General features: G+C 38.9%; 2 protein-coding genes across 3 annotated transcripts in view; one reads left to right on the top strand and one right to left on the bottom strand.

The window, feature by feature from the left end:
- The window catches only part of WDR17 (WD repeat domain 17), an 80,816-nt gene extending 70,098 nt beyond the window's left edge, over nucleotides 1–10,718 (top strand). For both annotated transcript variants that reach the window (XM_058669980.1, XM_058669979.1), the window contains exons 25-30: nucleotides 1,958–2,099; nucleotides 2,402–2,504; nucleotides 3,409–3,510; nucleotides 7,112–7,210; nucleotides 7,510–7,693; nucleotides 9,669–10,718. In XM_058669980.1, coding sequence (XP_058525963.1) covers nucleotides 1,958–2,099; nucleotides 2,402–2,504; nucleotides 3,409–3,510; nucleotides 7,112–7,210; nucleotides 7,510–7,693; nucleotides 9,669–9,788 — 750 coding nt within the window. In that variant the 3' untranslated portion in view covers nucleotides 9,789–10,718. The remainder of the gene's footprint in view (nucleotides 1–1,957; nucleotides 2,100–2,401; nucleotides 2,505–3,408; nucleotides 3,511–7,111; nucleotides 7,211–7,509; nucleotides 7,694–9,668) is intronic.
- Nucleotides 10,719–13,926: 3,208 nt separating this feature from the next.
- Nucleotides 13,927–21,464, bottom strand: SPATA4 (spermatogenesis associated 4). Its single transcript, XM_004579264.3, has 6 exons — nucleotides 21,251–21,464; nucleotides 20,148–20,277; nucleotides 19,332–19,450; nucleotides 19,003–19,223; nucleotides 16,511–16,630; nucleotides 13,927–14,134 (listed from the first exon to the last, which is right to left on the bottom strand). The coding sequence occupies exons 1-6, from the start codon at nucleotides 21,454–21,456 to the stop codon at nucleotides 14,004–14,006; spliced, it is 927 nt and encodes a 308-aa protein (XP_004579321.3). The 5' UTR covers nucleotides 21,457–21,464; the 3' UTR covers nucleotides 13,927–14,003.
- Between the last annotated feature and the right edge of the window lie 4,501 nt (nucleotides 21,465–25,965).

Below are 25,965 nucleotides of genomic sequence, written 5' to 3'. Positions count from 1 at the left end.
GATGTCTACTTATATGATTGTCAGAATTTTAAGATGCAACAAGGATTACATTAATGATCCTGCTCTCCTTTTTGTGTCGTACTTGAAAGTAAAACTAATGACAAACATTTTTATGCCCTTTATGCGTTGGACATATCAAGGTGAAGAAGCTTTTATCTATTTCCTAGGCACATAGGAGTTACTCAGTAAATAAGTTCTGATTTATATTTTTAAAAGGACACAGGTATAAAATGTTCAGTTGTCTAGCAGTAAAACAGCAGAAAATAGGGACTGGCATTTTGGCATAGTGGATAGCGGCTGCTTGTGACATCTGAAACCCATTTGGGCACCAGTTTTAGTTGGCTAGTTCGTTTTAGATCGTGCTTCCTGCTAACAGCCCAGAAAAGCAGCTGAAATGGTCTGAGTGTTTGGGCCCCTGCCATCAGTGTGAGACCCCTGGTGGAAGCTCCTGACTCCTGATATCAGATTAGCCCTACATTGGTCATGGCAGCCAGCTGGAGCGTGAAATAGCGGGTGAGAAATCACTGTCTCTCTGTGACACTGACTTTGAACATAACCAAATCTTAAAAATAATCAATTAGAGTAAATCCATCAATAAATAAAACATAACATTGAATTGTATGTTAGTGCTCCCCAGAAATATGTCATAAATATGTAAAGTGGCAAGCTTTGGAAACAGTGATTAAAGCCACCACTTTGCCACCTGCATCCCATATTGGAATGTCTAGAGTGAGTCCCATATCTTGTTTCCAATCAAAGCTTCCTACTACTGCATACAGCCCAAATACATGGATCCCTACCACTCACATGGGAAACAGATTGAGTGTTGGGCTCCTGGCTCAGCTCTGGCTGTTGCAGGCACCAGGGGATATGAACCAGTAGATGGATGGTTTCTCTGTCTCTCAGACTTCCAAATAAAAAAATTTAAAACATCAAATAAAAATTAAAGGAAACCAAAATTATAAATGCATCAAATATAATATAAAAGGTTTCCAAACTCCTCTAATTTCAGGCAGAAATCAAAAAAGGTAAAATAAGGAGTGATGCTTTTTCATTATATGATAATAAGATTTTATATACGGAAATTTTCCAGCTTGTGACACTTCAGAATATTAAGTCTAACACCGTATACAATTGCTATATTTTTGATTCCAAAATAAATTTACTTTGTCCTGAAAGCCAAGTTAAATTACATTATAGTATAGAAAATATTTAATATGCATCTTTTTAGTTTGCTTCATTTAATGTAACTTTTGTCAATGATTAAGATGTTTGTCTAAAACAACACACTTCAAAAATTATTGCCCTATTTTATTTGTAGATGCTAATTCCAAAATTATAATCAGAAACAAAATTATAATCAGAACAATTTACCTCTTTTTAAAGTATATATATATATATATATATATATATTTTTTTTTTTTTTTTTTTTAATTTGAAAGGTAGCATTACAGAGAGAAGGAGAACAGAGAACTTCCATCCACTGGTTTACTCACCAGATGGCCACAACAGCCAGAGCTGGGCTGGGTAAAGCCAGGATCCAGGAACTTCTTCTGGGTCTCCCACATGGGTGCAGGAATCCAAGGACTTGGACCATCCTCTAACGCTTCCCCAGACCATTATCAGGAAGCTGAAATGGAAGTGGAACAATCGGGACATGAACTGGTGCTCAGGTGGTATGTGGTGTCTCAGGCAGAGAATTATTACGCCACGCCAGGGAGCCAGCCCCACTTACACTTAACACTTTTATTACATATATGTGTATTGGAAAACTACTGACTTATTATTTAGTGACAGCACTTGTTTTTAGAAATTAAAGATATTTCTATACATGTACTCCAAAATGTCAGTGATATCCGTTTTGGGCAAGTTTATACTAGGTGTATCGTAAATATTTCACAATTGCTTTTGTCTTTATATGTTTTGTGACATTATCACCAAATCAATTGTTTTCTAGTACAAACTACCCACAGTAGAAGAATGTATGACGTTAGCTGAGACAGCCCGTGCAGATGGCAATGTATTTGAAACTGTTAAGTATTACTTGCTAAGTCAAGAACCTGAGAAAGCCCTTCCTGTTGGCATTGCTTTCATCAAAAGTAAGTTTCTGGTAGTATAATTTAAAATTTACTTTTTATGTGACCTTGTCATTTATACTAATATTGAATCTTAAAGCACTAACAATCCTACATTTGAAAATGAGACACAATATTGATGTAAAGTGTGATACCACTTCCAATTTTATGGTATAGAAATCTGAGGAGTGAATAGGAAAATATTGTGACCTAGAAAATAAAGAAGCAGACAGTGCCAACTAGCAGAGCTTATATTATATCAGTTAAATATTGTATGCACAGATTTTAAAACTATTTTAAAAATCCCTTTGATTTTATTTTGCCAGAATCCATGAGTAGTTCAGATTGGACACTGAATACCATTTTCCCTGTTCTTGACCTTCTGAGTTACATTCGTACTGAGAAATTACTCTTACATACTTGTACTGAGTGAGTACTTTTCTCTCCAAATTACCAAAGTAGATTTCTGTTGTGTTTTCAGATGATTTTGTTGTTTCTGGTATACAGATGAAGAATTGCCTTGGAATGATATCTGCTGTATACCTAGAAAAATTATTTTTAAAATGTAGAAATCAACTGAAACAAATATTAACCAAGAGTAGAACTATTTGGTGATATGCAATTCACATATGATCATATGTATGTGTTTGTGTACACACATACACACTTGGATCAAAGAAGACTAGTTCAAAGTTTCAGATGATTTTGAACTTCCAAGTCCTCAAGAAACTAGTGGTCACATTTACTAAATACCCATTATGTGAAAATCATCTTGTAAACCTTGTGCAAAGAAGTAAAAATACATAAAAGTAGACAATAGACTTCATCTTGAGTTCAATAACCATTTAAAGACATTGTAATCCATATAACTGAAGTCCTCAAAAACTCAAGTAACACTTGCAGAAGAGGCTTTTACATCTTTAGTACCTGTGTGGAAAAGATGATGCAGCGACCTGTGGTACAAGCAATTCCCCAGCAAGGGATTGTAGCAGGTATCGTTTGTCCTTTCCTAGAATGTACACAGTGTGCCAAGCAATCCTAAATTTGGCCAAAGGAGTTAATTAAAGATTAGTGACATGAAGAATCAGGGAGTAGAGAAAAACAAGCAGGCCAGACTTAAGTATCATTTATATACTTTTATGTTACAATTTATGATATAGCACAAATGTCTGAATAGGAATTATTATATTTATCTTCAAATTTACAATGCTAAGTATATTTACATGAAAATACCACCCATAAGATATAGGTACCAGTATATAAACTGTTTAAAGAAGTAGTGTTCTGTGCCTCAATTTCTGGGATATAAAAGTATGTGTATATTCTCTTTTAGAGCTAGAAATGAGTTACTTATATTATGTGGCTACATTGGTGCCTTGTTGGCTATCCAAAGACAGTACGAAAGCATTGTTCCAGCACTTTATGAGTACACAAGGTAAATAATTTTTCTTCTGTCATGACATTAGAGAAGTTTCTTTCACAAATATAAAAACCAGCAAATGCGTTATATCATGTGCATCTATGTAAATACTCAATGTGTGCTTTATAGTAATTCAACAGTTAACTATATAAATTAATGATGTATTGGGCTGCCATAGCAGCAGTCCTGATTGCTTAAAGACGTAGGACTGATTGGTCTTCTATGTTGAAACACTTCATTGAAGCATTTCTGGGATGTTACAGTTATTATTAGTAGTAGTAGTATTAGTATTATTAATTTTAGATGATGTTTACACAACCAATCAGGGTGGGAAGAATCTAGAATTAGGGTGGAGAGGGTGTGATCATTGCTTCCAAACTCTATTTCTTTTTCTCGTTTCTGGGAGGAGGGGGAAGACAAGCTGATAGGCCATACCTAGCTTCCCAACCATCCCAGAACCCAAAGATGGGGAAAGGCCACCCGACATTAACCCAGGTTCACAATGTGGCACATGCTTCATTCCGAAATGCTGTCAGTCCCACTGATCTGTGGGTGAGGAATCTGTTCCAATGTCCATTAGCTGACGCAGTCAACTTTATAGTCTCCATTCTCCTGGATATTTGCTGTCATCATTTGGCTGGGGTAATTGTCCATATGTTCTGTTCTCCATTCTCCGATATGGTACCAAATGTCCTTTGCAGGCCCCAACAAGTTACCATGTCCTCCATGTGCACCACGGTCTGCCATCCTGCTCCTAGGTGAGCTCATGGACATGAGCCAGGCGACCTGAGCCAAGTGGGAGCCCCCCAGTCCTGGAGCTCCCAGATTCTGCACCTACTACACAGGCAGGCTTAAGGACCTGGGCCAGGAGACCCAGGACCTTCCAGACTCCATGCTCCTGGGATTCATGGATTCAGCACCCACCATGCAGGTGGGCCCCAAGCCTCTGGGCCATGTAACCTAGGGCCCACCAGACCCTCACCCCCAAGGCCTACAGACCCAGTGCCCATCATGCAGGTGGGTCCGGTGACCTGGGTCAGGAGACACAGCTCCCTCTGGATCCCCAACCCCTGGAGATCATGGATACAGCAGCCATCACACTGGTGGGCCCAAGGACCTGGGCCAGGAGAGTGCACAAGCTGGAATGGGGGCTTCTGTCTAGTCTGGAAATGACTGCAGTGTCCCTCGACATGCGTGTGGACTGAGTCTGGGGTGTGCCAGATTGGGCTCGACCAGCACCCACTGATGCTCGTGAGAACCAGAGTGGGTGTAGGACAGGCTGGGCTAGGTCACTGCCCCTGCTGAGCCATGTGTGAGCTGTGTTTGGGTGTGAACCAGATTTGGCTGGGATGCAGCACCCAACAGCAAGAACAGGAATGGGTGAGGGTCAGTCAAGAAAGGCCACTGTTCCTGTTAGGCCAGGAGGTGGACTAAATAGGCCTGACTCATGGAATCATCAGTGTGCATGAGATCTGGCATTGGGAGAGTTTCTGATGGAGGAACTTGGGAAACTTCTCTGTCAGGACACAGTTCCTACAGCTGTGCACAATAGCAAGCAGCCCAGACTAGGCAAGAAATGGTACCTACCGGCATAAATTTGGCTCTGGTCAGGGGCGAACCAAGCTAGACCAATTCATATCACCTGCTGGCGAATCTGAGCACCAGAATGGAGTGTGTGTCAGGCCAGGTCAGGCCACAATACAAGCTGGTTCACATGAGGGCAGAGTTGGGACATTGGCTGGGCTGGGCTAGGCTGTAGCACCCACCAGTGTGAGCTGGAATTGTGGGTGTGCTAGGCCTGGCCAGGCTGCAGCACCCACTGGCAAATGCCAAGGTGAGGCGGGCCATGACAGACTGGGCCGCAGCGCTAAGCTAGCACATGTGAGACCCGGGGGAGTGGAAGGGGTGAATCCGGTAGGGGGCTGCATGGGAATCCCCTGCTGGACCACCACTCCCAGTGGTGAACATGAGAGCTGGGATGGGGGTAGATCAGGCTGGGCAGGGTTACAGCACCTGTTGGCCTCATGTAAACTGGATCAGGGAAATGCCAGGCTGGATCAACTGTTACTACTTGTGCATGTATAAGCCAGAGTGGGTGTGGGTTGGTTGGGCTTTGCTAGAGCATCAGCTGGCAGTTGTCATGTGGGGCAAATTCTGTCAAGTCAAACTGCAGAACCCCTTAGAGAATATAAGATCCAGGAGTGGGAGTGGGCCCAGTAGGGAAACTATGGACACCTCCCTCTGGGTCGCTACACCAACTGGTGAGCATGAGAACCAGGACTGGGTCAGGCATAGCTATACAGAGTGGCACCAGTTGGCATGTGTATGGGCTGGATAGTGGGGCTGGTCAGATCGACCTAGGCTTTAGTGCTCCTTGACAAATTTGAGAGATGATTGGAGATGTAGTATAGACTGGATCTATCTGCTATGCATATTGGCAGGCATGGGGACCAGGACGGGGGCAGGCTTGGTGGGGGTTATTGCAGGTTGCTCTGACTAGGCTGCAGCTCCCACTGGTTTGCGTGAAGGCCCAGTGTACGCTGGGCATGATTGGGCTGGACTGCAACACCCACTGGTTTGTGTAGAAGACAGGGCTGGGGACAGAACTGAACCAACAATTGCAACCACCAACATGTGCATAAGCTGGTTGTGTATGCTGGACCCTGTATTGGCAAGCACACACAAGAATCAGATCTGGGGTCACCTCAGATGAAGTTTCTTTGGGGATCCCTCCAACTGAACCTCTGGACTCAGAACCCAAACATGGAGAGAACTGCAGGTTCCATAGTCTGACTGGAATGCCATGTCAGAGCTGGATCTCCTCAGTGGTTTAGACAGAGCAGTGGACAGCATATGTAGGTGCACATGGAGAATATGGCAGTCCATTGGAACCTGCAGAGGACACCTGGTACCATAGTGGAGGATGGAGGACAGAACAAACTGATCAACTGCCCAAGCCAAGTGTTGGCAGTGAATACCTAGGCAAACAGAGACTAAAGTGCACTATGTCAACCAGTGGACTCTGGAGAGATCTCATCATGATTGGAGTGGCAAGATTGGCAGCAATTCAGAACTATTGAACTATCAAAACCTCTTGAGCAGGACCCTCAGAACATGTCCCACATCGGGAATCCTGGGATGGCGTCGGGTGGCCGTCCCTCATCCCAGGGTTTTAGGCATTTGGGAGACTGGGTGTGGCTTCTCCCCTTATTTCCCCCTTTTCCCCAGATACAGGAAGGAAAAAAAAAAGAGAATGTGAAGCAATGGTCTCTCCCACATTCCTAGAGCCCTTATCACCCTAATCAACTAATTAAAATCATAAAAAATAAGTTGTATTTTGTTAACTATAACTTATAAAACGAAAAGTTATTTTAAAAAGTGCTAACTTTACAAGTGTATATAGTAAAATATGCATGGAATTCAAATTGCTTGCACCAAAAAATTCATATTTTAATGCCATTTTCCATAAGCATTTGGAGTTCCTTCAAATGTACACATGCATATTAACAATGGCTGTTAAATTTTGAATTTTTATTATTTAACATTTATTTGCTTCTTCTGATATCTCAGATTTTTATGTTAAATGTCAATTATTAATTTGTTTTTCATGTTTCAGCCAGCTACTAAAACGTAGGAAGGTATCAGTACCTTTAAAAATTGAACATCTTTCTGAGGAATTGGATGCATGGAGAGCTTGCACTCAGTCAGACAACCGGTGGGTGAACAAGAATAAAAACTGCTTTGCAGATAATAATGTTATAGGAAAAAGAATCTGTTAGAAGCACACACGAATCATTAATCATTTGAGCAGAACTATGACTCTTGTTCGGTTTAGCATATATTCAATAATATTATACCATGTTATTCTTCTCTACCTTTTTAAAGCACCCTGTACTGTAACATTTGTTTTGCCTTCTTCCATAATGGGGGCTCAATAATCATCAGAAACTTTTTTAATGTATTCCATTCTGTGGTTCTGAAACAATGAAAATGTAACATTTGTTGAAAACGTAGATCATCCGAAGAAGCCTCATATACACCCCCTTCTGATTCACAAAGAATGGTTTATGCAACGTTACTAAAGAGATTAAAAGAAGAGCCACTCAAAGGAATTATTGGACCAGATTATGTGACTGGATCAAATCTCCCAAGTCATTCTGACATTCACATCTCATGTTTTACAGGAGTAAAAATCCAGGTAACTTCTTAGAGGTTGCACATTTTGTATGTTTATTTGGGGAAATGTTATCTTAAAGTAAGCATAAATTTGAATAAGAGAGGGTACCTGTAAAGAGACTTATGGCTCAGTAAAAAAAAAAAAAAAAAACTGCTTTCAGTGCTTTCATGGTTACTATGATTGGGTCTTTTATCACTAAAACAAGTTCAGAGAGACGGTGATTTAGGTAAAACATATAGATAGTAACCAATGACTTACAGACTTGGTAACAAATGTTTTGAAGTGTATCTAGGACATATCCTGAGGGAAATCAAATAAAGGAGAAACAAGCAATCAACAGTTACGAAAGATTAAATCACAATAATTAAAATTAACTTTCTAGTCCATATTTGTGTTGTATAAAGGACTTAAATACTTCCATAACATATATATACATAAATCATTTTTGTGTGGATTTACTGTATTTTCCAGTATTTAAAAATTACTGAAATCATTCATGAAGAACAGAAAAATTAGAAGTAATAGTCCACAGTGTGCAGTCAAGGTAGTGGTGATGAACCATGCCGGAGTCGCCCAGGGTAACTCAAGGGTGTTATTATATCTTGAATGGAGGAGTTCCCAGCATCTTGGATGGAGGCTGGTAGTGCCCAGGAAACAAACAGCTGAACCCTACTGAATGCTAGTTGGGACTTCAAATTGTACTAAGAAAACTCTGCCTTCAAGTAATATTCCTGTTTTATTCAGTGTATATCTAATGTAGTCAAGAAATTATGTTTCTCATGCTGACATGCTGGGCTAGTGAAGAAGGTATTTTTAAGCACAATCAGAATAAATGAAATCACATTAAAGTAAAAGTAACTGTAGCTTAACCTGACACTACTTGCTAATAGTCCTCAGCATGTACCAATACAGCCCAAAAAGCAAGGCACATAGTTGTAGATACTTTTATTATCCATTTACATGCAGAAATAACCAAACTGAGTGAATTTATTAAGTTATAATTAAGAGAAAAAATATGAAATTTTTAAAGAATGTCTTCATTACCACCTGTACCCATTATGTACCAATTCCAGTGCTATCATTTTCAGTACTTCTGTGTTTAGCCAGGCAGCCTCATGAATGTGATCTAACCTCTCTGGTCCAGACCTGCATTCAGGAAGGATCTACTAATTAATTCATTTGCATGAGTGACATGATTAATGCAGATTTGAGTGTTACTCTCCTAAAATATTTTCATTTCAACAGAAAATTAGTATGTTAGGATGTCATAATGAAATTTCATATATCTACTAAATGAGAACTTGTACACTGTACCTGTTTCTATCATGTGCTTTCTAATATTTAAAAATACCTTACTAACAGCAAGGTATATTATTTAAGACCATGACAAAAGACCTGATAGCTTTAGAATCAAATTAAGAAATAAAATGTGTTGCGTATTTTCCAAGACTTGAGTAAGATATTTGGTACTTTATAAGTTATGCATAGTAACCAATACAACTAAATTAATATACCAGTAAATTACATGATTTTATACACACAATGAGCAACAGAATCATCTTTTGGAAAGCAAGTTCAGAGCTTCCTGCCTAAATAATTTCCCCAGTATTGACACAGGCTGTATTCTTAAAATAGTGAAGCACATTTAAATCTATTACTAGGAATATATGCTTTCATAAAATAATTTAGCATGTGGAGATTAATTAAGAATAACTGTTGTCATTCATAGAACTACTATATTAAAAATTTCAAACTGTAAAACTAAATTCTATTTTGATAAACGTCATGAGATACTATGACATAATGTTAACATATTTCAAAATGTATCTGTATTAAATAACAGTTCAAAAACTAGGTTTTTCTAATATTAAATTTCTTACTAGTATGGCCTAAATGTCACCAATTTTTTATGTCATTGATTCTGTTTCTGAAAGTTTACAGATGTGTTGCAAATCTGTAATCTCATTTTTTTCTTTGTTTTTTTCACCATGTGCAGGGACCTGTATTTTTCCTTGAAGATGGGAAATCTACTATCTCTTTGAATGATGCTTTGATGTGGGCAAAGGTGAACCCATTCTCACCTTTAGGGACTGGAATACGACTCAATCCATTCTGACGGAGATTTTTCTCCATGCTTGCTTGTTTTTTAAAAGAAACTTGTAGTTAGTATTACCCTAATTTTGGTTGTCCAGCAGCCAGAGGTTGTAATGAGGATTGGGGTTGGAAGAGGTGGAGAATAACCGTGAAATATATTCATTCATTCACTCTAAAAAATAAAATATTTACATAACTTAAAGGAAAAATACATGTCTCCTTTATGAAATATTATGGCCACATTTGTGAGGAGGGTAAGAGTAATCCAAATAGCGAGAGTTTCTTAAGGCATCAGAGGTATCAAACTTTATTGTAACAGAAGAGCACTTCCCTTGGGTTAGTAGGAATAGCTTGACACAGTGACTGTTAGAAGGATTGTATTGTTGAAATATCAAAATGAGAGGTGTATGAAAGTAACCTTCAAGTTAACAAACACCCATGCCTGTCCTTTGTAAAATATATAATAGTCATTTGGTTCAGCTACACTTTCCAAAGTTTTCAATTATTATCACATATCAACGAATGGATACACAGCTAAAACGTTTTTGAAAGAGAGAATTCTACCAGTTTATTTGAAATTCAACTACCCAAGTATAAAGGTATGAATATAAGCAATTTAAAAAACGTAGGTGCAAATATAAAATGTAGTCAGACATGTAAGACTGTGCTTCAGATGATAATGGACTAGAGGATATCTACTATGTATGGATACTAGTTACGATGAATGCATTTAATAGTTACATAAAAAACTGTGGTCAATTTATGTTAACTTGCTCTGTCAATTTATTTGGCAACAGTTTCAAAAAATTTCTTTAAGTAGATAAGATACTAATTGAAATTTTGAATATGTTATGTAAATTTGAATTTTAAAATATTTTTGCAAGTATCAAGCTCTGTCTGACAAACCTCTGAATATATTACAATTGAATTAGAATTTTGACTGAAATTTATGGAATTAATTTATACTATGAAGATGATACTTTGATACGCAGATTGTTTTATAGGATTTGTAATCAACTTTTTAATTTAAAGAATAAACTCATGTATGTAGAATCATTTTAGCTTTTCTTAGATTTTTTTGTATTTAAGCTATTTTAAGACCTTGTCAAACAAAATTCTTAAAACAATATAGATTTTGTATCTATGTATCATACGTGTGTAGCACTTTAATCATTTCTAACTCCTCAAAACAATTGTAGCATTAAGTTCTACCAAATAAAGAAAACTAATGAATATTTTAAAAGAGAATGTTTTCAACTTATTAATGTGGTAATTAATATAGAGTATACCTGAGTAGTAATTTTAAAAACTCTTACAAATACCTATAATTCAGATTTTTTAATACTTGAGGATTAGTGATTGGCACATGTATACTAAAATTCCTACTTAAAATTGGCAGTCTAAATCTAAAATATATTAACAAGTACAAATTTTCATGGTTTGAAATATTTAAATGGATATCATTAAATTTAGTTTACACATAAGCAGTTTTTACCTTTTGTATTTCTAGTAAACACAAGAAAATATATTTATCAATAAAATTAAGGAAAAAATCATACAACTCCTTTACAAATGAAAACAATACAAAAGTGATTCTGTTTTTATCTAAAATATGAATTGAATCTATTCAACTGCCATTGTAATATTCATTGACTTCTACCATGTTCTTGATAGTTAATATTAAATTTTTTTTTCATTTTTTTTTTCCAAATCCACTTTTATTTACTCTTTATTGTTCACAAACAGAACTTCTCCCACACTACATTTCTTGCAGCTGTCAAGTCACTTGATGTTGGCTAGGTACCATTTTATTCCTAAAACTGTCGGCATCAGAATATGAGTTAACCAGTGTTAAATCCATAAAGTATTTACATAGCACAGTACATGAAGCTTTAGACACTTGGCAATGAAACCACTTGAGGAGAGGTCCCTCATCCTACATGCTGGGAGTCAGGTGTGCACCAGTCCCTGGCTGATGGCTGTACACTGGGTCCCAGGGCAGCAGAGGCAACAGGCAGTTACTTCAGAGGACACTGAGCACTGTGATCTGGAAGCACCTGATTACGTTACCCCAGTACATGTACCACGAATATTAAATATTTTACTTTCTCATAAAATTTTAACCATGTCATTGTCACTCCATCAATCTGTATGTATTGTGCCTTAAGTTGAAAAACAAAACTTATAGAGGAATTATTGTTAGGTTTCATATGCATGAGAAATCAAACACTTAACAATAATTTATTTTAGTTTTTGAGAATGTTTGTATTACCAACAATGTGGACAAATTATTTTGTAGGCTTAAGTATACCCTGTGTGAGAATAAACTGATTAGACAATGATTTTTATAGCATTGGAAATATATTTTGCATAACCAGATGTTATAGCAAAACTGTAACATCACAGTTAATTATAATTTTTCAAAATATTATTTAAATATATATATTTCTGTGAATTTGACCAAACTTGTTCAAGAATGTATTTGCATTGGAGAATAACTGTATTGGTTGTCCTGATGCCAAGTAAAAAAATGCTTTTTACTTGTGGCTATTTGAGGAGTGACCAGCGGATAGAAGATCTGTCTCTGTGTGTCTCTGCCTTTCAAAGAAAATAACTTTTTAAAACAATTGCCTTTGAGGTATCACCATACCTCCATAAATAGTAAGACAAGATTGAGTTATTAGAAGTACAAAGGGATGTGTTCTGTGAGTTGTTATCCTACTAGGAAATCTAGGAGAATAACTGCCTTGTTATAAGAGACTGGTTCTCCATTTGCAAGAAACATTAAACTATAAAATATCCTAAATCTGGTATAAAAAGGAAAAGCACTCAGCCTACCGTGGCAGTTTTTCCCGTGATAAGCATTCTACCAAGTGATTGGAAAGTTTCTGTTCCTAAAGATGCTGCTCTAGCTCCTAGAAAATGATCATTACTTCTTTTGGTCACACACCCTTTGTAAGTGACCAGTTCTGACTGGGGCCTGCAGCTGTTGACTTTCACAAACCCATCTCAAGAAGCTCTACAGTTTACCAATCTCAACTGTACTTGTTACCGTCAAGTAACAAAAGCTACAGTGTCTTCTTTATTTTCCACAACCTACACGGTTCCACAGGTGACTTTGGAATTTGTCACGGTCGAGCCATGAGTGAGTAGCTCTCACAAACTGAACGTAGCACCAAGAGAACAAAAAAATCTGTGGCTTTGTTGTCTATCGAAACCTAATCTCTGGAACTTTTTTGCATCTGAGCTAGGCAATTTGTTTATAAAACCTTTTCTCAAGACTACATTTGATGGGTAAAAAACTATGCTCAATCACTTTAAATTGTCCCATTGGAACCCGTAGCTGATTAAGATTCCTATTTAAACTGGATCTCCTGCTTCAGGTACAACTGGATTCACCTGTGTCATCCATGGGTTCGCTTTAACTTCTCTTCAAAATGTTATGCAAGAATCTCTGGAGAGAAAAATTCTGGTCAGTCTGAACCACTAAAAATGTGGGGAAAATTTTAAGTTTAATGGTAATCATGAACATTGTGGAATTCAGAATTTGTAATATTTGTCTTGGAATTCTAATGAGATTTAAGATGATGTCATTAAAATATAACTATTTCCATTAGAAGAAAGTTTTAGACCATGCAATTACCTAGAATATATGAGAGGTAGTATTCCATGCTATAACTCTGCTTTTGTTTCCCTTCCAAGAAAAAAAAAAGGCAGGGTATGGTAACAACCAATAGGAATTATTTAGTTGAACTAAATGAATTGCTAAACACCCAAACCAAATTCCAAGCAAAGCATGATTTTCTCTTCCCACAACTCATTATCAATAAAAGGGGAACATACTCTTTAAAATAGCTTAATATATTCATGTAAAGGACAACTATTTCCTGTTAAACAATGCATAATGAATAATCATTCAGAATAAATTAATGAATATGCATAAATATGTATCAGGCAAAGTTATCCCTTTTTTTCTAATAAGAAAACATTGCAGAGTACATTCCCCACTCCTATGTATGAGAATCCACGAGAAAGAATTCTTACTATGATTTTTAACTCTACATTTAATTTATTTGATTTTGTAATTTCAGAGTACATGCACACTGGTGTTTAATAAATTACTTTGAACTGAATTGAAAAGAAATGCTCTGTAGGCCAAGTTATGAATAAGACACCACTTTCTTTACTGTTGAAAACTGTCCAAGATTCGGTGATCAGTTTCTATAGGATGGTGGCATCACTTCTTCAAAGTGATTTGACATATATTTTTCAAGGTTTCCTTTTCATTTTTTTCACGGAAGTCATAAAAGTCACAATCTTGTCCAGCTTGCTTTACGTGAATTTCTGTATGTGTATTAACTGTATTTCCTGGGATATTTAAATGAAATTTAAAGCAGTTTGTGGTTAGCGTATATACAATCACTCAGCCTTCTAGCATATTATATATATGCAGAATGATTGACAACAGCAAGCTGAGTACATTATAAAGTGTCTAGTAAACAATATTCAAATCAATCATGTTAGTAGTCCTAGACTTTAAAAGACCTCTGAATGTCACCTATCTCTAAAAGTCATAAGCAGGACTAAAAATATTCAGGGTTTAATTTGGTGCATCTGATACTTAATATGGCTCCACTATTTTTAGATATTGCTTCAGAAAGCAGCTGAGGCAACAGTGACACAATTTTGTACTTAGATTTGGCAAATGTACATGAATCATAATTCAGTTTATGGAACTCTGATTACACCGAGCACCTAAGCCGGCCACCCAGACTCTTTTAAGTCACTCAGTTCTAATGTAAGAGGCCATGGAAAACAAGAAATCTGAGTATACTCCATTGGTTCATTGATTCGCTGGAACATAGGTATTATGAAAATAATTAGAGGAACCTACAGTCAAAACAGAAAAAGCTAAGTCCACAACCTATGTTACAAATATTTCTGGCCACTATGTTTGCAAAACCAAAGATTTTTCAAATGAAAAATCAGTAATTTTAATGCCATTATTTGCAACCTTTGATGATAAAATACAGTTGAGTTCTTACAGAGTTAGCCTCCTACCATTAGCTTCCAAATTATTACAACTAACCTGAGCTAATCTCTCTACTTTTTATCTAAAACAAATGAAGTGGAAACTCTTCAATAAGCTTAGCAAAACACATTTAACTACTTAGCAAAATCCTTTACATCCATATAATTACAAAAGTCTCATTCTCATCATTCATTACCCTCCCCCATGTGCCTAATATGTGTAGCTGAAGAGAATAGAAACCTTTGCAACAGGATTAGCAGAAATCTAAAAAGTCTTTATCACGTTTCTGTCTAGTGAAGGTTTCTGTAAAGCCATCAGTTATTTTAGAAAAGGAGAACATCACCATTGGAATAAAAGAGAGCACTGAACACATGAGGAAGGGATTATTTATCAAATTTTATACATCAGTAAATATATTTAAAAGTATAAAAATCACAAAGAGTTCTACTTGGAGCCTTGATCTGAAGTGATGAAAGCATACAGTTTCTAAAAACAGCTAAGCATTGGAAATTGAATGAGAAATATTATTTAGCAATCCAAACGCCAGGGGGCATCATTTCTGTAGATGGCACATTTATGTCTGCTTCTTAACAGGCAGTCATGCCCTTTCCCACTCCTAGTGATCCTAGCTTTAGCGAAAGCCAGTTAGCTATAAGGGGAGACAGGCAAGCAAGCCAGGGGAAGGAAACAGACCCAAACCTGCAGTCTGCTTTCCATGTCTACCCTCATTATTATCCCCTCTACCTATTCTTCCCACTGTGCTGGCCCCAGATCCCACCCTGATGGATCTTGATACAGATAACACTAACAGAAGGGGACTGAGCTGAGTTATAGGAATCTAAAGGATTCCTCTATGATCCGTGCATGTATGCATACAGGCTTATGTTCACAATGTCTGTGTAAGATACATAGATGTATACACACAAACATGTAAATATTTTTATAGAAACATTAATACTCACTTGTGTTGTATTTGACTATGCTAAACACGTGGCCTGACGTGTATAATGAGTTAAAAGGGCTTTGATAGATTGGCCTATAGTCTAGATATTAAGAAATAAATTCTGGGGCCCGGCAGCGTGGCCTAGCGGCTAAAGTCCTTGCCTTGAACGCTCCGGGATCCCATGTGGGCGCTGCTTCTAATCCCGGCAGCTCCACTTCCCATCCAGCTCCCTGCTTGTGGCCTGGGAAAGCAGTTGAGGACGGCCCAATGCATTGGGGCCATGCACCCGCGTGGGAGACCTGGAGGAGGTTCCTGGTTCCTGGCTTCGGATTGGCGTGCACCGGCCCGTTGCGGCTCACTTGGGGAGTGAATCATCGGATGGAGGATCTTCCTCTCTGTCTCTCCTCCTCTCTGTATATCTGACTGTAATAAAATAAATAAATCTTAAAAAAAAAAAAGAAAGAAATTCTGAAGAATGCTAATTCTACAAGGCTGTATTAAACAAAGCAAATTTATGAGTGATGTACGCACTTGAAAACACTTCATTCTATACTTACCATCTTTAATATTTATGTTGCACATTAGCATACGCAACCATCAGATTGTGCCTCTTTGTTCATCTCAAAGTAATGTTTGAAGAAATGGCAGCATGTCAGTGGTATGCGTTTTTAAAATGGATGTTGACGTACACCAATATTTTAACTAATTTTTGTAAACTTCAAAGTATGCCAAGCATTTTAAGTGACAAAAAGTTTAAACAAGAGCTTACTTAAAGCAGAAGCAACTTTTTTCTTTGAAACCCCTGAGTTACGTCTGCAGCAAGAGGTTTGGGTGGGAGGAAGTCGATCAAGAGTGGTTTCTCCTATTGTTGGCTTGATGTCAAACCATCCTATGGAGTGTAAACACAGAAGTTATTTTCTAAAAGATCAAAATAGCCATTGTCAAACTACTGTAAACTAAACATTCAGGCAGATTGTTTAAACATTTTTTAGGTATTTCCTAAGAGTAATATGAATCATGTCCCTTCCCAACTTGTTTACCATATTTTAGATGATGTGCAAAATACTAAAATACTAAATACTAAAATACTAAAAGCTACTTTGCATTTATTTTTCCTTGTGATGAGTTTTTATTAAATGATTACACATATACAAAAAGATAAAAAAACAAGCCATGTTTAATTATTTTAGCATTGTAAGACCTCTCTGTCACCCAAATCAAGAAATTGTGTACAATGTACCCCAAACCTTCACTATTTCTTCCAGATAGTGTTCTAAAAGGAAGCCCTCTTCTTTTCCAAAATCATGACTTATTCCTACTATTTTTACATTTCTTATGGATAAATCACACAGCACTTATTTTTCAAAAATTTTATATGATAAAATAATAAATTATTCCATATAGATTTTTTGGATTTATACATCTATGATCATCAAGGATATTGTCTTATAGCTTTCTCTTTCTTTGATATACACTTATTGTCTTTAAAAAATTATTTACTGGAAAGGCAGAGTTACAGAGAGAGAGGGAAAGACAGAGAGGTTTTCCACCTGTTCATTCACTCATCCAAAATGGTGCTAATGGCCAGAGCTGGCCTGAGTTGAAGCTAGGAGCCAGGAGCATCTTTTTGTCTCCCACATGGGTTCAGGAAACAAGGACTTGGGCCATTATCTACCGCTTCCCCAGGCTCTTATAGCTGGATCAGAAGTGGAGCACCCAGGACCAATGTCCATATGGTATGTTGCCAGCAGTGACTACTCACTATTGTCATAGCGCCAGCCGCATCCCATATTTATTTTGAACTATATGATAAGCCACAGAAGTTGGACAGTTTTCCTGTACTTTTAAAGATAACTTCCTCATATCCTTCAATGAAGTTTCAAGCAGAGGTGGGGAAGCCATTTGCTGCCAAAGGCCATTTGGGTATTTACACAGTGGGCCATACAAAATTATCCACTGAAAATTTTGCTTGCTATGAGTTTGTTGAATTTTGAGTCCCACCTGGGGTTGCTTTGGCAGAGCTAGACTAAACTGACTTACAGGCCTCATGTTATGTCCATGGGGTGTACCTTCCCCACAGCTGTTCCACTTACTAGTCATGCCCTGTTAATACTAAAGGTATCTCTGAATATAACATTTCCAAACCCTAATCATCACCATTAACTAATTTGGCAACAGATAGGAAATTAAAGATCAGCCATCTCAAGAACCATGGTTCACGAATGAGAGCGGCTGGAAACACTGAGATTATTGTGGCTAAAGACAAGACAACAGACATACAGGTTAGCTGTGCACAAAGATGAGCTTGAAGTGTTAGAATGCAAATGAGGATTTCTAATATGTGCTGTTAAAGTTAACTTGACAGAACTAAAATTCAGGACAATAGAAGAACTGGAGTGGGGTATGGGAATGGCAGGAAGTATTCAGGGTCAGTGTTCTAACGGCCTTGCAAGAATTGCTCTGGAAATTGCCATGAGTTCCCCACAATCTACCCTACTATCTACAAACCAACAGAATTTCTAATTGAAAGACCAATATTGACCCACTCTGGATGGCATCTAGCAGGGAACATGGTCATCAAAGATTTCCTCTAAGCCCCCCAAATGATATTCTGGTTAACCCTGAAGACATTCCTGTACTCTTTAGTTATCTGAGTTGATATGTGAACTTATTTCCCAAGAGAGTTTACGTGAATGGATTGGCAAACCTTTGCTTAAAATAAACAGAGCTCAGCGTGATGGCTCAGTGGTTAAAGTCCTTGCCTTGCATGAGCCAGGATCCCATAAGGCTGCTGATTCGTGTCTTAACTGCTCCACTTCCCATCTAGTTTCCTTTGCTTGTGGCCTGGGAAAGCAATAGAGGATAGCCCACACCCTTGGGACCCTGCACCTGCACGGGAGACATGGAGGAAGCTCCTGGATCCCGGCTTCAGATCTGCCTAGCTCTGGCCATTGTAGCCATCTGGGGAACAGCAGATGGAAGACCTTTCTGTATCTCCTCTCTGTGAATCTGCCTCTGCAACAACAATAAATCTTTAAAAACCAAACAAATCTGTATGACACATGTACACTATTTTAACTTCTGCTTTCCTCAAGCTGACACTTCTCAATGACAAGAAGTCATCTCACTTCTGGCTTATGAGAAGTATTTTCCTTTTACCAGGAGGTGGCAGAGATGGGGCTGTGATAGCCATATCCTGCATTTGTGTTCACAAACAACCTCATTGAGTTTGAGAACTCACAGGACTGTGCAAGAGCTTACTTGGATTCATTTTTCTGCTTAGTTTTCTTTGCAACATGTGCAGAAGGATGAGGAACTGAATCTTGAGTTCATTGGTGACCATGTTGGGATTGCCCATGAGTTCTGACAACTTAATGTTGTCTTTAATGGTCTTGGAAGCTGTGGACCTGGGAACCAGGGGTAGACGCATCTGGTATCGGTAGTCTGTGAAATTCACAGGGTCATCCTGGATGCTTTTGATTCTGAAAGAAAGAAAGAAAACAATGACCACAAGTCACGTTTCAGGAAGAACGAACATCACCAGACATTTTGCATTAAATTGTATTACTAGAAAAGTCCAAATAACTTACTCTTTGTGTGTTAATAAGGTATAAATCTCTTCCACCAGAATTTCAGGCACTCCATCTTTACAATGAATTGTCCCATGGATCAGTTCTTTAGCTAATTTAAACCGTTTCCTTGCCAGGAACTTTAACAATAGAAAGAAAATATTTTCATAATAAGACATTCTATGAAAATCGCCAGTCACTATGAATTTAATCCTTAGTTAATTTTCTGTTTACCATGTTACTTATTAAAAATACATAATTGTGGGCCCGGCGGTGTGGCATAGCAGCTAAAGTCCTCGCCTTAAACATGCCAGGATCCCATATGGGCGCTGGTTCTAATCCTGGCAGCTCCACTTCCCATCCAGCTCTCTGCTTGTGGCCTGGGAAAGCAGTTGAGGATGGCCCAATGCATTGGGACCCTGCACCTGCGTGGGAGACCCGGAAGAGGTTCCTGGTTCCTGGCTTCGGATCGGCACAGCACCGGCCATCGCGCTCACTTGGGGAATGAACCATTGGACGGAAGATCTTCCTCTCTGTCTCTCCTCTCTGTATATCTGACTTTGTAATAAAAATAAATAAATCTTTAAAAAAATACATAATTGTACAGCATGGAAAGCCACTGTTCTAGCTTTCACTAATTCAAATAAATATTCTGAGTTTCATACTCCTAACACGAAGTTTGCACTGTGTCAGAACTGGGAACAAGCCCGCAACGCAGGCCCACTATAGTTCAAGTTTAAGGTCCACAAACAAATATGTCAATCTCTAAAACATAGGAAGACCTTTTAAAGTTAAGATTCCTTAACTGTTAATCGGTCAATCTCACTGCTAATTTACCTTTTCCAACTGTGCCCAATTATCCAATTTAACTCTTAAGGAAGTTCCATTTTCAAAGGATGATAACTGAAGATCCTGGGGGTAATACATACTGAAGATTTCTGCAATCAGGAAGCCATTTGAGAAATCCCTGAGCCACAGCAACACGGAAATGAAATACATTGTGGTTAATTATACAGTTTGTTTTACCGTTAACATCAAACTAAGATTTCAGACTGACTCAAAGATTCTTGTGAAATTGATTGGATTGCTGCTTTGAGGAGGCCCTGTTGGAGAGCAGCATTTCGTCAAAAGAAGGCACACATCAAAGGCTGTTAGTGTTCTTTGGAAGAACCCAAACCTCGTATTGAATCTAGAAGATCAATACCTTGTATTGATTTGAAAGATTCTTGGGTAATCAGGTCTGTCACTTTAAGGTACACAGAATATCAAAATAGCTAGCCATGAGCTTTTCAGAAAAAAAATCATCTTTTTAATTGTTATGGAATTTAGTTTGCATTTCCATTGCCAGTTTCTGCCAAAGTATTAAACAGCAATGATTAAAAATTCCTGCTAGCCCTCAGATAAGAAGCCCTTTCTAACTTCACAGCTGGTATCCTTGAAGAGCGAGCCTTGACAATTTTAACTTTTTTGCAGTCATCCTTTGTATGAACTTAGGTCTGAAATGCGTCATCATGCTCCTTAAGCCTTGTTCCTGATGTTTTCAGGTGTCTGCGAATGTGGTCAGTTGTGGGGAGGCGGGAAACTGTTTACGGTATCCTGACAATAGGATGCTGGACTCGCTGCCATTGTCCAGGCCCGCAATGATGGACATATGACTGTGTATGAAGAACTATACTTTAGTAATGATATAGAGGAACTAGGTGGGGGAGTGGGGAAATTGGGACTGGGATAAGGGAAATACTAGGAGCCTATAAAACTGTATCATAAAATGATAATAACAATAATAATAAAATGTGAAAAAAAATAAAGTACCCGAATCTCAAAAAAAGAAAAAGAAAAGAAATTAATTAGAAATATAAACCAGACCAGAGCCCAGGACCAGCGGGCGATACCAGGCATTGCGTTCACTTAGGAGTTTGGGAACCCCCTTGCTTGAGCACCTATTGATGTTCTTTGGGAAGAAGGTGAGATCCAAGCCCTGGAGCCAGCGAAGAACTGAACGGGAAAGACGGGAGTTGTTTGGGGGATGCGGATAGACCAGCCGCTTCTTGGCTGGTTTGGGAGCTCCTTGCTGTGTCGACGGCAATTTGGGTGAGGCTGCCGCCGGCTGTCCCGAACCCGTGTCCTCCGGGCCGGCGGCAGCCATGGCGCTCTGTCTGTCCTAGGGCCAGGGCCACTGCACAGGGAAGAGAGGCGCCTCCTGGGGTGGGGCCCGCTGCAGCCGCTGCCTGGTAACTCCTATGCCGTCTTGCGGGATTCTAGTCCGTGGACAGCAAGTTTGAAACTTGGATGGAACGTTCAGTCTCAGTTTTAGCAGGTCTCACCCGTGAGCGACTTAGGGCTTCCACTTCTCACATTTGATTTCCAGGTTAATAAGAGTTATATTTTAAATATCATAGCTTCTGGTCAGCCAAAAACCTAATTTTCAATCAAGCAGTTTGAGGAGTGGCATAGAAGGCATCAGGGGACCGGGACAGATTCTATTTGGAAACAGAATTTTTGCTACCAAATTTAAAGGAAAGTATCTTCAAACTTGAATGTGTGCCTACAGAACTTAATGTTTCCTTAGCTGATTACATTAAACATTGGCAATGGTATTATGACACAGGGTCAAGTCTTGGCTTTTGAGCCGGTTTGAGACCTATTTAATTTTCAATCCAGCTGCCTGCTAATGTGCCGGGGAAGTCAGCAGACAGGCAATGGCCTTGTATGGGCCCCTGCCACCCACGTAGGAAATCGGGGGAGACACTCACTCAGACACTGCTCTTGCTACTGTTTAGGAAAGCTAATGAATGCAAACTCTATCATCCTGCTTTTCAAGTAAATCTTTTTCAAGTTACACGATGTTTGGAAACAGTTTGTAAACTTAGATTTTTGTGGCAGTTTAGGACACTAAGAGGAAATAGACTTTTTTCTGACTCACAAAGCAGCGTTTTATATTAAGACTCAGGTTTTGCAGGAAGGAGTTCACCTTGTATTAGCAGTGTACTTCAAGAAAGTTGTTTAACCAACTGTAAGATATGTAAATTCATGAGTCAAAGCTCATGGAATTATTATGAGGATTAAATAAGTAAGTTAAATATGTGAAAGAGCCTAAAATAAGGTACAATGATATGTTCACTGAATAGAAATTATTGTTTCTTTGGCCTCATAACTCTCACCTTAAACAAAAAGTACTCAAACTGTATTAAATATTTAGTGTATTCCTGAACCTAGGAAACTGCTAGGAGAAAACATTAGGGAAATACTTTAAGACATCAGAGTAAGCAACAGTTATGGGTTTAAGACTGCCCAAGCCACAACAACATACAGAAATAGGATTATATCTCCAAATATAATGATTCATGGTTTATCATCCATTCTTAAAGACTTATCCTACTGGGCCCATTGCAATAACCTAGTGGCTAAAGTCCTTGCCTTGCATGTGCTGAGGTCCCATATAGGTGCCATTTCATGCCCTAGCGGCCCCACACCCCATCCAGCTCCCTACTTGTGGCTTGGGAAAGCAGAAGAGGATTACCCAAAGGTTAGGGACCCTGCACCCTCATAGGAGGCCCAGAAGAAGCTTCTGGCTGCTGCCTTTGGATTGGCTCAGCTCCTACTGTTGTGGCCACTTGGGGAGTGAATCAGTGGATGGAAGATTTTGCTCTGTATATCTCCTTCTGTCTGTAGAACTGACTTTCCAATAAAATAAACAGATCTTAAAAAAAAAAAACCTACATTTCAACCAAAACTCAATTTTAAAAGGAAAAACGCCAATGGCCAAAGAATACATGAGGAAAATGTTCATTATCAAGAATTCTCAGGGAAATGCAAGTCAAATCCACAGTGAGCATCATGTCACACTGGGGCTTATCAAAATGATAAAAGGTAGCAATGATGTCCATGATGTGGAGAAAAAGGAATTTATATACTATCAGTGTGAATGCAAATTAGCATAGCCGTTATGGAGAAAATTACATAATTTTTTCCCAAAATAAAAGTGGATCTATCATGCAAGCCAACTGTCTGAACACCTGCAGTCTCCTGTTCATTACAAAACTATTCATCATGACCAATACATGGACTCAATCTACTTGTCCATCAGTAAATGAATTAATGTTTTAATCCAGAACATAAATAAGATGAATTATCATTCAGCCATAAGCAAGATTGAAATGCTATCATTTGCATCAAGAGGGATGGAACTGCAAGTTATTATATTAAGTGAAATAAGCCAGTCACAGATAGACAAATATTGCATATTATCTGTCATACAGGGAAGCTGAACAATATCCATGTGAATGTAGAAACTAGGAAAGATAAAGAACAGGATCTTGAGGGTATGGTGTTGGATGAAGGACACCAAAACACAAAGGAGTAACTTCCACAGTACATTGATGTGCCTGGAGTTCACACAAACATATCACATACTTTATAAAGAACTGAAGCAGTGGACCTGGTAGGCTCCAGAGCTATAATAAAAAAATTAGAAATGTTAATTATCAATTTTGACCAGTTTTCATTGCACACGTGTGTTGAAATGTTAGACTGTACACCACAAGTAAAAGTGTTACATCTATTCTAAAATTGGAAAACTAAACTTTAAAAATTGCATAAAATAAGTAATTGTTTCTAAGATGGCAATGGAAGTCCATTTCATGCAGAGACGAGGAGGTGGGTTAGCTTGGAATGGATAATGCCAGGGAAGGGAGATGACACCAGCGGAGTGAGTGAAAATGTTAGTCTTAGGGCTAATCCAAGATTGGATGGTAAATGCTAGAGAGGTGCATGGGGGCTACGGTTTGAAATTTAATGTTACAAAGAGGCTGAATATTTTCCTGTAATGAATGTCAATTGTTAGGCAAATCCCACTGTTGCAAATGCCCTCTTTATTCTGGTCTGTGACCCTGGAGTTGGAACTCTGCTCCGTGTTTGGTGCATTCTGCCAGTAGGGGGAGGTAGAGATGAAACAGGAGTCCAGAGGAAAGGAAAGGGATTTACTGTTTCCTGTTTGCTTGCAGTTCATTTGGGTGTTACCATGGTAACACCTGGAGCTGGTAGATGGTTGGAATCTCCAACTGTTTTTAGCACTCCTGGGTATTTTACCAGACTCCCTTAGTGCACTGATTCTCAGAAGACTGCATCTACTGGGCTTTTCCTTCATATTCTGGGTTCTTTAAATCCAATGACTGCTTCCCGAAGCATTTATTTTGGTGTTTGAAGTCCCATTTTTGTTTTCATCTCATAAGCCAGTTTCTTATCTTAAATTTTCATTGCTGAATGCATGCAGTCACTCCTGTTTTGCTGTGACAGCATGTTAGATGATTCCTGAAGTGATAGTTTAACTATCAGCTTATCTACATCTTACTAAATCATCTAAAGAACTTTCTTTTTTCCTGCTCATTGTGTCAAGTCAGCCTGGTAGTAATGGATTGAACTAGTACAATGTGTGGCATGCTAAGATACCCCAAAAACTCTGTCAATCATGATAGAGCAAAAAATTCATGAGAGCAAAAAAATTTATTTGGACCGGACTGCTACACTTACTGGCAAGCACAGGAGGCAGGGCTGGGGCAGGCCTGGTGGAGGTTAGTGAGGGTTACTCCAAGTAGGCTGAAGCTCCTGCTGATGTACACGAGGGCCAAGAGTGTGGTGGGCAGAGCTGGAATGGGCCACAGCATCCATTGATTTATGTAAAAGATGGGGCTGGAGGCAACAGCAATTGCAACTAACAGTGTGTGAGTTGGCTGATGTGGGTGATGGACAGAGCCCTACCCCATGCTGGCAAGCACACACAAAAGTAAGGTTTAGGATTACTTCAGAAGAAGTTTATTTAGTGATCCCCCCAACTGAACCACTGGACTCAGAACTCCTACCACAGGGAGAATTGTAGGATTTGTGGTTAGATTGTGGAGTGCATATGTCAGAACTGGGCCTCCTCAGCGGTTTAAATGGAGCAGTAGACAGCATACCCAGATGCACATGGAGGATTTGGCAGTCCATTGGAGTCTGCAGAGGACATCTGGTACTGCAGCACAGGAAGGAGGGCAGAACAAATTGATCGGTTACCCCAGCCAAGCTTGATAGCAAATTTCTGGGCAGATGAGACTCTAAGGTGCACTACGTCAGCCAATGGACCTTGGAAGGATTCCCTCACCCTTGCATGAGTGAGACTGACAGCATTTCAGAACTATTTTTTTTTAAGATTTATTTATTTTATTACAAAGTCAGATATACAGAGAGGAGGAGAAACAGAGAGGAAGATCTTCCGTCCGATGATTCACTCCCCAAGTGAGCCGCAACGGCTGGTGCTGCGCCGATCCGAAGCCGGGAACCTGGGGGATCCTGGGGCATTCAAGGCAAGGACTTTAGCCGCTAGGCCACGCCGCCGGGCCCTGCATTTCAGAACTATTGAAACCACTCGAGTAGAACCCTCAGCACATGCTCTACATCAGGGACCCTTAGACAACATCAGATGGCTGTTCCCCATTCCTGGGTACTGAGGCTGTTGGAAGGATGTGGCTTCTTCCCTTACTTTCCTCCCTCCCACAGATACAGGAAGAAGCAAAAGAAAAATTGGAGGGCCAAGCGCGGTGGTCTAGCGGCTAAAGTCCTCACCTTGAATGCGCCAGGATTCCATATGAGTGCTGGTTCTAATCCCGGCAGCTCCACT

The sequence above is a fragment of the Ochotona princeps genome, chromosome 11, assembly GCF_030435755.1.
Source record: "Ochotona princeps isolate mOchPri1 chromosome 11, mOchPri1.hap1, whole genome shotgun sequence".
In the NCBI taxonomy this organism is placed as follows: Eukaryota; Metazoa; Chordata; class Mammalia; order Lagomorpha; family Ochotonidae; genus Ochotona; species Ochotona princeps.
This window is presented reverse-complemented; position numbering and strand designations above follow the sequence as displayed.